The sequence below is a fragment of the Mastacembelus armatus genome, chromosome 9 (assembly GCF_900324485.2).
Source record: "Mastacembelus armatus chromosome 9, fMasArm1.2, whole genome shotgun sequence".
Classification (NCBI taxonomy): domain Eukaryota; kingdom Metazoa; phylum Chordata; class Actinopteri; order Synbranchiformes; family Mastacembelidae; genus Mastacembelus; species Mastacembelus armatus.
In genome coordinates this window covers 7,342-20,765 of record NC_046641.1, presented here as the reverse complement: position 1 = coordinate 20,765, position 13,424 = coordinate 7,342, and the positions used below count along the sequence as shown (strand labels likewise).

The 13,424-nt window shown below is 46.1% G+C and overlaps 1 protein-coding gene across 1 annotated transcript in view; it reads right to left on the bottom strand.

The window, feature by feature from the left end:
* The window catches only part of LOC113138483 (whirlin-like), a gene marked incomplete at its 5' end in the record, with an annotated part of 60,289 nt that extends 47,398 nt beyond the window's left edge, over window positions 1–12,891 (bottom strand). The window contains 2 exons of the mRNA XM_026320960.1: window positions 11,418–11,454; window positions 12,665–12,891. Coding sequence (XP_026176745.1) covers window positions 11,418–11,454; window positions 12,665–12,891 — 264 coding nt within the window. The remainder of the gene's footprint in view (window positions 1–11,417; window positions 11,455–12,664) is intronic.
* Window positions 12,892–13,424: the final 533 nt, after the last annotated feature.

Genomic DNA, 13,424 nt, shown 5'->3' with positions numbered 1-13,424 from the left:
ATGTGTGCAGACCTTCCATCCTCTCACTCCCAACACACATAGCAGTGGCTGAGCTTATCACATTAAAGAAAAAAGCTGCACTTCAAAGCTACAGGGCAAGTCAACTTGTTTGCCTTCAGGCTCCGTCATTATTATCTTCATAAGCAGCTTTACTAGGACAAATCTTTTTTTTACTGTTAGTATATTCACTTACTCAAACTTTGAATACCTTTGTAGGGAATAAATAGAAAAAAATGACCCTATAAGCAGAGGAAATGCTGCGGGGGGAAGATTTTCCGTTCCAAAACGTTTTTAGTTGTAAGTATTGGAAAACAAACACATTGTTTATTTAAAGGCAGAAATGAAACGATCAGAAAGCCTCTCCATGATGCACTTCCATATTGACACTTAGGCTTAGTTATGATAACTCTATAGTAAAACACAACATAAGTGAGTCTGCAAATGTCAATAATGGAGACTCTTCTGACAGAAAAAAACATAGGTCATCTGGCTGAGCCAATTATAATTACAATTTGTTATTAACGGTTCAACTCACACCCCCCACCCCTCCCCTCCCTTCCCTTCCCTTCCCCTCTCCTCCTCTCCTCCCCCCTCACATGTGTATTCCACCACTGAATGTCACTAACCTTGTGCTCTCTCTCTCTCCCCTAGTTTGTGCTCTCTCTCTCTCTCTCTCTCTCTCTCTCTCTCTCTCTCTCTCTCTCCCCTAGTTTGTGCTCTCTCTCTCTCTCTCCCTCTATCTCTCTCTCCCTCTCTCTCTCTGTACCTTCTGCAGGTGTCCCTAGTCCTGGAGTTGTATATTGCTGATATGCAGTTACTGGCCCCACCAACCTGCAGTGTCTATCTGTTGTTTATTGTTGCTGTTCTTTTCTCTCTCCTCTATTCACTCACCCCAACCGGTCGAGGCAGATGGCCGCCCAAACTGAGCCTGGTTCTGTTGGGAGTGGGGAATCATGGCTGTAGCTTGGGTCGCTGTGGCAAGGAGGAAAATGATAACCTCCTACCTGTCTGTGGCTGAGTGAGGGTATATAAGCCAGGCGGCAAACAGAAATAACAGGTGAAACCAATCAGTTAAATGAGTCAACGGTAGTACTAAACAAAATTATTAAAATATTTTACTTTTATTTAAGTGCACCACACTTGGAAAGCCGCTAGCTTAAGTGCTATGACGATACTAATTCTGGGTTTTGCATTTCAGTGTATGTGTTGAGGAGCTCATTACTCATCTGGTGAGATATTGTGTCCCTGGTTTCCAGGATGTTACCAATAAACGGCGAGTTGAGCAAGAAGGGTCCAGCCGTCCAACGCAGAGATGAGAGAAATCCACAATAACAGAGTACATATCCGTCACACCGTGTCCCTGGTCCTGGAGCTGTATATCGCTGATGTGCAGTTACTGGTCCCACCAACCTGCAGTGTCTATTTGTTGTTTATTGTTGCTGTTCTTTTCTCTCTGCTCTATCCACTCACCCCAACCGGTCGAGGCAGATGGCCGCCCAAACTGAGCCCGGTTCTGCTGGAGGTTTTTTCTTCCGTTAAAGGGAGTTTTTCCTCTCCACTGTCACCAAGTGCTTGCTCATAAGGGATTTGTTGGGTTTTTAGTTTTTGTAAAGTGCCTTGAGATGATTTGCATTGTGATTTGGCGCTATACAAATAAATTGAATTGAACTGAATTGAATCTAAATCTAATCTATTAATGGAAATGGAATATAGCATTCATAAATATGTTGTCATTAGAGTGTAATCACCAGACATTGCATTGTCTTAATCATAAAATTAGACTTTTAAATCTACATAGGTAGCAGGTCTTCATTTACTGAGGCAGCCATTTTAAATAGCAGTGTTTCTACACTGGTCCTGCCCCAATACCCACACTACACCCTGTCATGAGCTGGTGTCGGAGTGGAAGTGCGGAAGAGAAGGTAGGACCCAATTGCAGGACAAACAAAAAGGCTTTATTTCCTCCTGGGAACTCCAGGTCACAAAACAAGCAGAAACCACGGGAACCGTGTGAGACGGTATCCCTACTAGGACCGGGTGAGAAGGTCGTCATAAAAACACACCTTTACTCCTAACACAAACTACTAAACTGGCTAATGCTTTGGCAGGGAACAAAGGAAGTGAGGAGGTAGGGAGAAACACAAGATAACTACATACAGGTGAAAGGCATAAACATAATAGACCACAGGTGAAACTAATGAACACAAATAACTAACATGAAGCTGCCGGGGATCAGTGCAAGGGGAAAAAAGTCTTTACAAAATAAAGGTTCCCCGGCAGGAAGTCCCGAAGTGGAATCATGACAGTACCCCCCCCCCCCTTAAGGCCGGATACCAGACGGCCATACAATATTGTGCAAAACAACCGAGTCCAAGTCCAAAACCAGTCTCTGAGAGGACAGAGCTCCAGGTCCTGAGGTGAAAGGAAGTCTTAGGCTGGTCGTGAGGACTGACCCGCAGGCAGGCGTGGGCCCGAAGCCGTTCCGGCGGGTGGCCTCGCCAGCAGCTGTGGGTCCGAGACCGCTCCGGAGGACGACCTCTGGGACGGGCGAAGGTCCGCAGTCGCTCGGGAGGACGGCCTCGCAGGCGGGCGTGGATCCGAAGCCGTTCTGGAGGACGGCCTCCACGATGACTGTGGATGGGACTCTGCGGCAACTTGGGACTCTGCAGTCCGGACAGCCCTGGTGGCGGCGGCTCAGGAAACTCTGGTAGCGGCGGCTCAGGAGACTCTGGTAACAGAGGCGGCGGCGGCTGCTCTGGAGACTGTGGTAGCTGCTGCTGCGGCTGCTCTGGAGACTGTGGTAGCTGCCGCTGCGGCGGTGAAGGATTTGGCAGACGAGACGGCTGTGAAGGCTGTGAAGGCTCTGGCAGGCGAGACGGCTGTGAAGGCTGTGAAGGCTCTGGCAGGCGAGACGGCTGTGAAGGCTGTGAAGGCTCTGGCAGGCGAGACGGCGGAGAAGGCCCTGGCAGGCGAGATGTGTCTCATGGCGATCTTGGGCTGAGAAGACATTGTGACGCGGACTTTAGCCTCAGTGGACCCTGAGGCATCTGTGGCTCTGATTCTGGTGGCTGGATCGGGGGTTCTGTAGGCTCGGTCAGCTGCAGTGGCGACAGGAGAGACTCAGATAGCCCCGGGAATTCAGGTAGTAGTGGAAGCTCAGAGAAGCCTGGTGTCTGAAAGGGCTCCAGTGGGCAGAGGAACTCAGACAGTCCTGGGAACCCTGGAAGCTCTGGCAGGTTTGACCACTCCGATAGCTCAGACAGCTGGCATTTGTGGGATCACTGGAGGCGGTGACCGGCGAGGCGGCACTGGAGGCGGTGAGGCGGTGCTGGAGGTCCGGGTAACTGTGACAGTGCTGGAGACAGCAGTGCTGGGCACACTGCCTGCAGTAGCCCAGACTGCTGCAGGACTGGGTTCCAGATGAGGCTGTCTTCCTCATCGAAGGGCCCCTCGTCTTCTTCCTCATCGAGGGTCTCCCAATCCGAACCACTGGAGGCCGGTTCGCACACAACGGTGTACCTGAAAACAGGCGAGGTCATGGGGGTGGCGCTAAAGACTGTGGCGCTGAGGTTTGCTGCCTGGAACGGCGGCGATTTCGGCGTTTGGGACGTGACATGAGCTGTAGTTCCTGTGGTGGATGGAGACAGGGACTTCCCAAACGATAACCACCGAAATGCACGATCGGGATGTATGAAGAGAGGTCATCCATGGAGTCATCTGACGAGTATTCACTGTCGAGTGGGTCGTCTAAAAAGGACCCCATGGCGTATCTTGGGTCGTGCTTCCGGGCTTGGTTGGTGTACCAGGTAAGGATGTCCACTTGGTCAGAGGCTTGGGCATGATCCTGTGTAGAACGTGGTGAGGCGGGGAAAGGACTGGTAAACAAGGCTCAGGGGTTCCGGGATGGAACCTCAGCGGGGACGTAGACGTCGGCGCACTGAGGTTCAGAAGGCAGTGCTGGGGAGAGCCTCTTCAAATGACGGTGACTCCGTCGTCGTCGAGGGAACTGGTCCAGCGGTTCCTCCAGCTGCTGGTGTTTAACCTCAGCGGGGACGGCCACCTCGACTCCCTAAGATCCGTGTTGCTGGAGGGAAACCTCAGTGGGGACTTGAGAGTCGGCGCACTGAGGTTCCAGGATCCTGGGCAGAACCTCAGCGGGGACGTTGTCGTCGGCGCGCTAAGGGTACAGGATCCTGAGCGGAACCTCAGTGGGGATGCTGTCGTCGGCACACTGAGGTCCAGGTTGCTGCTGCAGCAGCTCCAGAAACTTTGGTTGGGAGAGGAAACACTCAGGCCCCACAGCGGGAGATGGAACTGACCCCCTACTGCATCGCCGTCGTCGTGTAGCGGGCACGCTGCCAGCTGGGATGGGAGCGAGGTCCCATAGAGCCCAGGGCGGAGCTTTCAGCTCCTGCCAGGCGCCGCATCTCCGCCGGAATCTGCGACTGCGGAGCCGGGGATGGTGGAGGAGGAACCTGGAACAGAGCGAGAGAGCTGCACACTTCCCAGGCCCCCTCGGTGGGAATCAGCAGGTCCAGGCACTCCTCCATCACCGCTTGAACGGCGGCTACATGGGTCAGCATCTGGTCTGCCCTCTCCCTCGTCATAAAGCTGGGTGGGTGAAGCTGAGTGAAGCTCCGGGTTAGCGTTGAGCAGAATCCAAAAATGTCCCGGTAACACAGGGCGTTCTGAATTACGCTCGACAGAGACTGCAATAACCCGGAAATCAGTCGATCCTAACACAAACTATTAAACTGGCTAATGCTTCGGCAGGGAACAAAGGAAATGAGGAGGTATATATATATATATAGGGAGAAACACAAGATAACTACATACAGGTGAAAGGCATGAACATAATAGACCACAGGTGAAACTAATGAACACAAATAACTAACGTGAAGCTGTCAGTGCAAGGGGAAAAAGGAAGTCTTTACAAAATAAAGGTTCCCCTGCAGGAAATCCCGAAGTGGAATCGTGACTCACCGTAAGGTTTTCCAGGTCCAAAAAGTGCTCTGTTAGGCCCCGAGTCTTGTTTCTTGTTTGTCTTTTATTTTGGTCAGTTTCCTGTGTTTCCGGTTCTGTTGTATTAATCCCAGGCAGCTTTGTGTTTCGTGTTGATTAGTTTAGATTATGTTCACCTGTGTCCTGAGTTCTGTCTATATATGTCCCGGGCTTTCCTTTGTTCCCCGCCGGAGCATTTACTAATGCTAATACAAACTGTGAAGTTAGTTAAGCGTAGTGTGAGTGGTCAATGTTACCTGAGGAGAAAGATTGTTTTTTACTTGTTGGCCTTCCTGTCCGTTACGCCGAGTGGCGTTCTCATTTTTTGCCTGTCTGTCTGCCCGCCAAGTGGCGGTGCATATTTGTTTGTCTGAGCCCTGGATGTTCCAGGGGAATAAACTGCCTGCTGTCCTGCACTTGGGTCCTCACCTTTCCTCCTTCACACCGACACCACCACCATTTTCATAACAGTGCTCACTTTGGTTGAAAAGTGCAAGGGAACAAGTGCCCTTAGGTGCAGAATTGGGATAGTTTGGTGCATGTCCGCCATCTGCATCACTGTCATTACTACATAATTACTGTATCATCGTTGCGACACCTCTTGGACAAAAATTGGCAGTGCCGGTAGTCACGCTGTATGCAATATTGCTGCTAAAAAAAACATTAATGTTCATATTAAACTATAACTCGTTGTTTAACCTTCTGGGATCTTCTGGGGTGTTTTGGGGCCCTGGACCTAAAAATTGTAGTTTTTCACTAACCATAAATAAATAAATACTTCTTTCTCAAAAACACAATCATGTATAAACTTGCTGCTCACATATTATTGTAGCCCAGTTTGTGCTGATTACAGGGTCATCAGACTTTAGCCATTAATATGTTTAAAAGCAACTGAAAAAAGCACAATTGTCGGGACATGTCAAAACTTGTCAAGGGCCCCAAAACACTGTCAGACCCCAGAGGGTTAAGTCTGATGAAGTCTGCATGTCGTGGAAATTTCTTTAACTTTTGAGAGTTGCTAATTCTCAAGAACAAACACAAGTGTGATGAATCATCTCAGGTTTAATACGTGCGCAATTGTTTTGACAATTTGGCGACGAGGATGGGATGGACATGCCACTGACCAGCGCCTGTTCTAGACCGAAGGTTGACCACCGGTGGTAAGATTTAGAAACAAAGGGAAAGTTCCGCTCTGACAAACGGGGGCATGGCTCCCGCCTGAGACAGACAGTGGATGCTCCATTCATTTAATGAGTGAGTACAGTGTTATGAATCATTTCTTTTGTATGTTTTTGGTAAGTGTTGAATAAGAAAAACCCTAGGTGTGTGTATGTTAGCCTTGAGAGACAAGGTAGTCACGTGATTTTTGTAATTCCTTCATGATAGAGAGACCATTGAGTCTGAGGGACAGACGCCAGATGATGAAAAAATACTCCTAAAAAAAAAAACCAAACGGGAAAAAAAAGAAGGATTACAAAAGTAAGTCTTCCTTTGGGAAGCCTTACAGTTAATAAAGGAAATGACCCATACGTGGAAAACATGAAAATTAATACAGTACTGTAGTAAGTAAGTAAGTAAGCTATTATTGTCAATGAGAACCGTCCCACATAATGAATTGGGCATATGAATTAGATGATAATTTCATAAGCTTTGTGGTGACTTCTTCAGTGTCTTGTATGCACAAGGTGTATACGATAAGGGTACATTGCTCAGAACGAAAGTGTCATACAAACTACCTGGCTGAAGAAAGTTACCCAAAGTTAGTGCTTGTGTGATTGTTGTGTTTGTGTGATTGTTAGGTGATCTAACCATACGATAAGATGGAAAATCAGTGTGAGTGAGAACTTATTGTGTGTATGTTGTAAGCCCAATGAAAGTTTAAGCACGAGTCCCAATGCTAAAATAATGGCAGATAAATGAGATGTGGTTATAGAATGGTGTAACAAGTAAGAGAAGAGGAAGTAAAAAAAGGAAAGCAAAGAAGGAAAAAATAAATTGGCAATCTTTTCAAGAGTGAGAAAGGGAGGCAGAAGTAAAAGAAAAAATCTGCTGTAGGATTAATGGTGAAATTAGAAAAGTCTGATGTTGAGGAAAATAAGAAGGATAAATAGAAATGTAGGGCAAGAAATAGGAGCCTGCCTGCTCCATATGCTGTCTCTATGCCCATGCCTGTTCCACCAGCAGCACAGCCTCTCCAGGCCCAGGTGGCTGCATCAGCAAGTACCCAGGGAGTTCAGAAGAAGAACAAGAAGAACAACGTCTAGAGCAGCTACATTTGATTACTGGCTGAGGAGCAAACCCAACAAAGGGGACATACGCTAGATGCTGTGTGTCACAGGTTCTTCAAACGACGATGGGCAAACATCAGACCTGCAACATGGTCAATCACAGCAACAGTGGGATCACAACAACTCACTGCCATGATGGAAACCCTGTACTGCTGTACTACAAGCAGGGAACCACACAACCTCACAGAAGGGGCCTGACATCTGGACAGAACAATACAAGAGGACGTCAGAGGAATCAAGGATTTCTGCAGAATCAGCTTCAAAGAGGACAGTTTAACATGGATGTAAAGTGTTACACCTGTGAAGGACATGGATAAATATCCTGTAACTGAATCAACAAAGACTGCTGAAATACAGTTGAAGACTGTGAATGATTGGACCCCAGGAAACCCATATGACAGTGATCTAGATATGGAAATACCATGACTAATAATGTAACATTTTGTTTTCTCTAATGGGTGATATTTTATGATTGATAAGTGTGTTAACACTGTGTGTCAAAAGGGGGGAATGTGGGTGTTTTACATAGCATGGAATAGGTGGTCAAAGGGTCACTTAAATGTGTTGGGCAAAAGAATACATGGTGTTAGTCATTTAGTGTTTTAGAGGCCTGTAAATTACTGCCAACAATTTGTTTTAGTGCTGGTAAAGGCCTGAAGATAGACGACCCCTGAACAAACATGGGGTCTTTTCCAATATGAGTCCACCCCTTTTTGTCAAGCTATATAGACCTGAATTCTGCAGAGAAAAGACAGAGAATTCTGTAAGACTTCTCTCCGTGTGCACGTATAAAACCTGAGATGATTCATAACACTTGTGTTTCTTCTTGAGAATTAGCAACTCTCAAAAGTTAAAGAAATTTCCACGACATGCAGCTGAAACAAAGTGTGGAGTACATGTCGGCATTTAGAGATGAGGTGGAGATTGTAACATATACAGGCGGACTTAGAGGTAAGTGAAGTCACCCGACTGTTTTATTAAACCAGGATACATACACCGACAGTAAAGGAAAACATAGGAAACTGGGAAAAGGGGGAATCGATTTCGCTTTAGCATCCGGGAGTGCAGTCCACGTCGTGTTTACGAGATCAGACAAGGAGAGGAGTGTGGGGAGTTCTTTTATGCGTGGCTATGGTAATGAGGTGCAGGTGATCGTGGTAAGGACTCAGGTGAAGCGGATTGTGTTGATTGTGTTGAGAGCCTGGCCGATCCATGACAGTACCCCCCTCTCCACGGCCCGCTCCTGAGGGCCGATCCAGGCGTCGTGGCGATCCAAGATCCGGGACTGTGCGGGTGGACGACCTCTGAAGCGGGTGAGAGACTGGGACTGTTCGGGTGGACGGCCTCATCAAAGGTGAGACTGTGGAGACTGTGGAGACCGTGGAGGCCATGGAGACCGTTGCGGCGGCGGCGGCTCTGGGGACTGTGGTAGTGGCGGTGGCTGCAGCGTCTGCTGCTGCGGCTCGAGAAGCTCTGGCGGCTGCTGCGGCTCAGGAAGCTCTGCGGGGACGGCTTCGTTGGCGCACGGAGGTTGAGACTTGGGAGACTCGGGAGACTCGAGAGACTTGGGAGACTTGGGAGACTTGTCTGGGGCCTCAGTGGGGACGTCATCGTCAACGCACCGAGGCTCAGGAACCTGGACGGATGCCTCAGCGGGGACGCTGTCATCGGCATGCTGAGGACCGGGAGACTTGGGCTCTGAAGACGCTGGGGACTTTGGAGACTTGGGCTCTGGAGGCGAGGGAGACTGTGGTGGAGGCAAGGGAGACTGCGGTGGAGCTGAAAACTGCTGTTGAAGTGGACTCTTCTGAGGCAATCCACCGGGCCGGCTAGCCAGGGGGGTTCCGTAAAAAGGATTCTGAAGAGAGTTACAGATGAGGTCGTCTTCATCATCTAAGGACTACCTGTCTTCCTCTTCATTGGTGTCATCAGGGTTTTCCCAGTTACAGCCACTAGAGGCAGATTCTGACTTGAAGCCGGGCCAGGGAACAGGCAAGGTAATGAAGGCTGAATGAGACTGAGGGACTGGAGACTGAGGAACTGGAGACTGAGGGAGTGGTGGTGGTGAAGGAGTTCGCGGGAATATGGAAGAAGACTCGGGGGAGCGTCTTCGGCGGTGCGCCGAGACTCCTTAGTTTGTCTCCTCCGACGGCGGCGACTCTGACGCTGTGGAGAAGACAGCTGTGGAAAAGACGGCTGTGAAGAAGACGGCCGTGGAGAAGACGGCGGAGGCAAGGAAGGCTGAGGCAAGGAAGGCTGTGGTGAGGACGCCTAAGGCAAAGAAGGCTGCAGAGTAGACGGCTGTGGCAAGAGGAACTGCGAGTCGGACCGGGAAGTAGGTGGCTGGAAGGCCGGCCACTGGAACAGGGCAAAGGAGTTACAGATTTCCCAGGCTTCGTCAATGGGAGTGAACCAATCCAGGCACTGCTCTAAGACCGACCTGATAGAGGTCAGGAGGTAGAGGATCAGGTCGGTCCCCTCCTTAGTCACGTAGACGGACGGGTTTGAGAAAATCCAAGTCATCGCTGTATAGACATCGAAGATATCCTTATAGCACCTGGCGTTCTGGATTGTGCTTGACAGGATCTGAAATGTCCAGGAAATCAGTCGGTCTTCCTCCACCAACTCCGGAACGGGATCAGGAATGCTCATCCTGTAGTTCGGCAGTTGGTCCGATCTTCTGTAACATATACAGGCGGACTCAAAGGTAAGTGAAGTCACCCAAGTGTTTTATTAAACCAGGATACATACACCGGCAGGAAAGGAAAACATAGGAAACTGGGAAAAGGGGGAATCGTGATTTCGCTTTAGCATCCGGGAGTACGGTCCACGTCGTGTTTACGAGATCGGACAACTTTTCAACTTTTATGACTTTTCCTAAAGTGACCCCAACATTGGAAAAAGGGAAATACTGCTTTTATTCATATTTCCATGGAAGATGTACATCACTTGGGTACAAAGATTGTCTTTGGGTCATTTTTGACTTTTACACTTAAAGTCACAATTACTCTCTACAGACTCATGGCAGGAGAAAGCAGGACACACACTTGAAGACAGCCCTCAAAACCTGTGACTACCCTAAATGGGCTTTCAACAAGGCAACAACCACATCAGGCTGCAAAAAAATCCACACCTGAGCCTCAAGATCCACAGAAGAAAAACCTGGTCATTCCCTATTTGGTGAACGAGCGGTAAGAACAATAAAATTGAAATACTATTAATTATTAATTACAGCTAGAGTTAACAATACAACAAAATTAGATCTAATAAACTTATTCTACTTATTTAGTTTTTTTCTTTAGCCTTGACCCACCAGGTTAGTAATTAGTAGCGTATTGATACATTTCTCTTTTCTGTGACTTTACAGAAATGTATATAGCAAGGTATGACATCATACTTCGGATTCCATGGAGAGATGAAAGCCCATTAATGCTGTTCCATTGGCTTCTGTAAACTGTGTGAAACAGTGAAATCTCACATGCATTTCATTCACCTCCTCTCTCAGAATTAGATTGTTTCACCAAAGTAAGAAGGTGAAAGTTTCATTTTAACTTCTATTTAAAAGTAGTTATAAAGTATTTATCATTTCATTTTCTTTGTTACAACACAGAAACACACATCTCAGTCAGTGTTAGGGTGCTCTTAAAAGTGATGTTGCTTTAAGCTCACTAATAATCTTTAGGCGAGTATAGACACTGGCTTCAAAGTGCTTGTCACTTAAACTGGTTAATGGATCCATAAGAAACTATGAATGCTATGCCATGCTACCTGATAATTGGAAGAATCATCTGTTGAGTGTCTGCACTGCAAAAAAAACCTGTCCCTCCTGTAGTGGAATATGATAGTCAAAAATACTAATGATTGAAAATATGTCTCTTCTCAGAGATCTTCATAACACTTTTCAATATTTGATTTTTGGTAGGATATCCAGTCATTCCAAATCAAAACTAGAAGTACATTTGTAAGTTCTTAATATTAAAGACTATTGTCATATTTTTCTGGCTCTCATATTAGGCTCATCACATTAGAAGATAATATGTGACATCCTCAGATACAGTGTACGGTAGAACCTGTAAGTTTACAAAGTAATTTACATGTCATTCAGTAATGCATGAGTACCATTCTTACCTTTCCTAATACATGTAGAGCTCTGGCTGAGGATGGTCTACAACAAAGAAAACAATACATAGCATATTAAGGAAACAGTTAGTTAAGAGAACAGTTAGTGTATAGTCACCCCACAAATAAGTTTAATTGAGAGCAGCACAAGATAGATATCAGTATGCTTCAACAACTCACATGCATATAGAACATTAAAAACATGAAGCAGAGTCCATGGAATATGAGTAGCTCAGAGCCACCTTATAACTGTATTCCTTCCTATGTTCTCAATCAGGCCCAGCTAAATAAGGGCTTGGAGACAACTGGATGAGGGAGAGAGGGGGGGTCGAGGGGTGTACACATTTTGTTTTGCTGTCAAACATAATGGGGCTGTCAGACACAGTCCTCCACTGCAGATTCAGGGAAGGTTCTCAGATCCTGTATCCCTCAGACAGACCCACTATCAGTGATGGTGCTTCATTTCAATAAGATTTTCTGATAGAAACAAAATACATTTTTCGAATTAGGTCCAGAGTAAATGGCTATGTAGTATTTCTTCCTTCCAGCAGTACAGTAACTTCTACTTAAGTTCAGTTGTTGCTGTATCAAGATGGTGTTAATTTTGCTCAAGACATTGGTCTAAATAACCACTGCTTGTAAGGTAAATACCTCAAGAACAACGTTAAGCAGAGTTTATACTTGATGCAGGAAGTTAATGGGAGTCCCATAGCAAATCTAGTCTGCAGCATTCAAAAAATTGTAGAAACAGCCCAGGCTGTTTTCAGTTCACACATGTTATGTTTGGGACGGTCTTCAAGCTGAGCAGCACAACTTTCAGGTTGAGTGACAATTGAGGAGCATTGGCAAATAATCCATTAGCATATACCAATAGGCTGACACTAATATTTTGGTACATAGTTTAACTTTTGGATTGAAGGTTTAGGTATATACCTATATATTTCTAATTTAATATAAGTCTTTGAACCAAGCTCAAACCTTGTAACAAGGAAGGAGTTCACACAAGGGTCAAAACTAAAACAAAGATAATTATTTAAATTAACAACATAAAACCAAAAGTAATAGTGCCAGGTGGATGTCAAGCTTGTACTTGTCTGTTTATTTTGTTTTGTTTTTGTCAACCAATCTATATCTATATATCTATATCTATAGCTATAAAACCTTTTGATCCAGCTTTGCATGGGGAAACAAGGAAGCACAATTACAGTAATGTCTCTGCTCTGGTGCTTTTGACAGTTCAGTATTTGTGTACTCACCTTGCACTGCAGTTAGTGGAACTTGGGTTAGCTGTAGCGTTGGTCTCAGCTATGCCTTGACTACAGATCCATTTGGTCTCATCCACCACAGTGCGCGCATGAGGCAGACGACCCACATCCCTCACCTTCATAAGCAGGTGGCACCCTGTTTTCAGGATGTGAACCGCCTCATCATGAGAGATAGTGATAAAGCTCTGACCATTGACTTCCAGTATCTGGTCACCCACCTGCAACAGACCAGTCTAATGGGACTCTATCATACACATAGTCAGGTTTATATTTTAATATTTCAGATTTTATCATTTATACATATTTTTGTCATACAGCTAATTTCTGCAGCACTTCTAACTTAAAATACAATGGTACAATTTAACATCACATACTATAGGATGTAAGAGTCTCTGTGACTTGACACATGACTGCCTTTTATAATAGTAGTGAAAATGGTATTTGAAACATCTCAAGAAACCTCTCTACTCAGAAACACCATCTGTGTGACTGAGTTTTATACAGACTATTTCTTTGGAGGAATGCTGTAACACTGAAAACATATCCCTTTCCCTGATGCCCCTTAAATAAAATATCTGCCATTATTTTTGTGAGCCTCTGGAAAAATAAAGCTCTAGGTGCCAGGAATAGAAAATTTCTATTTGTTGTCAAGTGGCCACAATCATGGAAAAAAATGCAGGCCAATAGTGCATTTGTTGGGTTTCTATGTAAAGTGCCTTAAGATGATTGTATAGGTATTTGGTGCTATAAA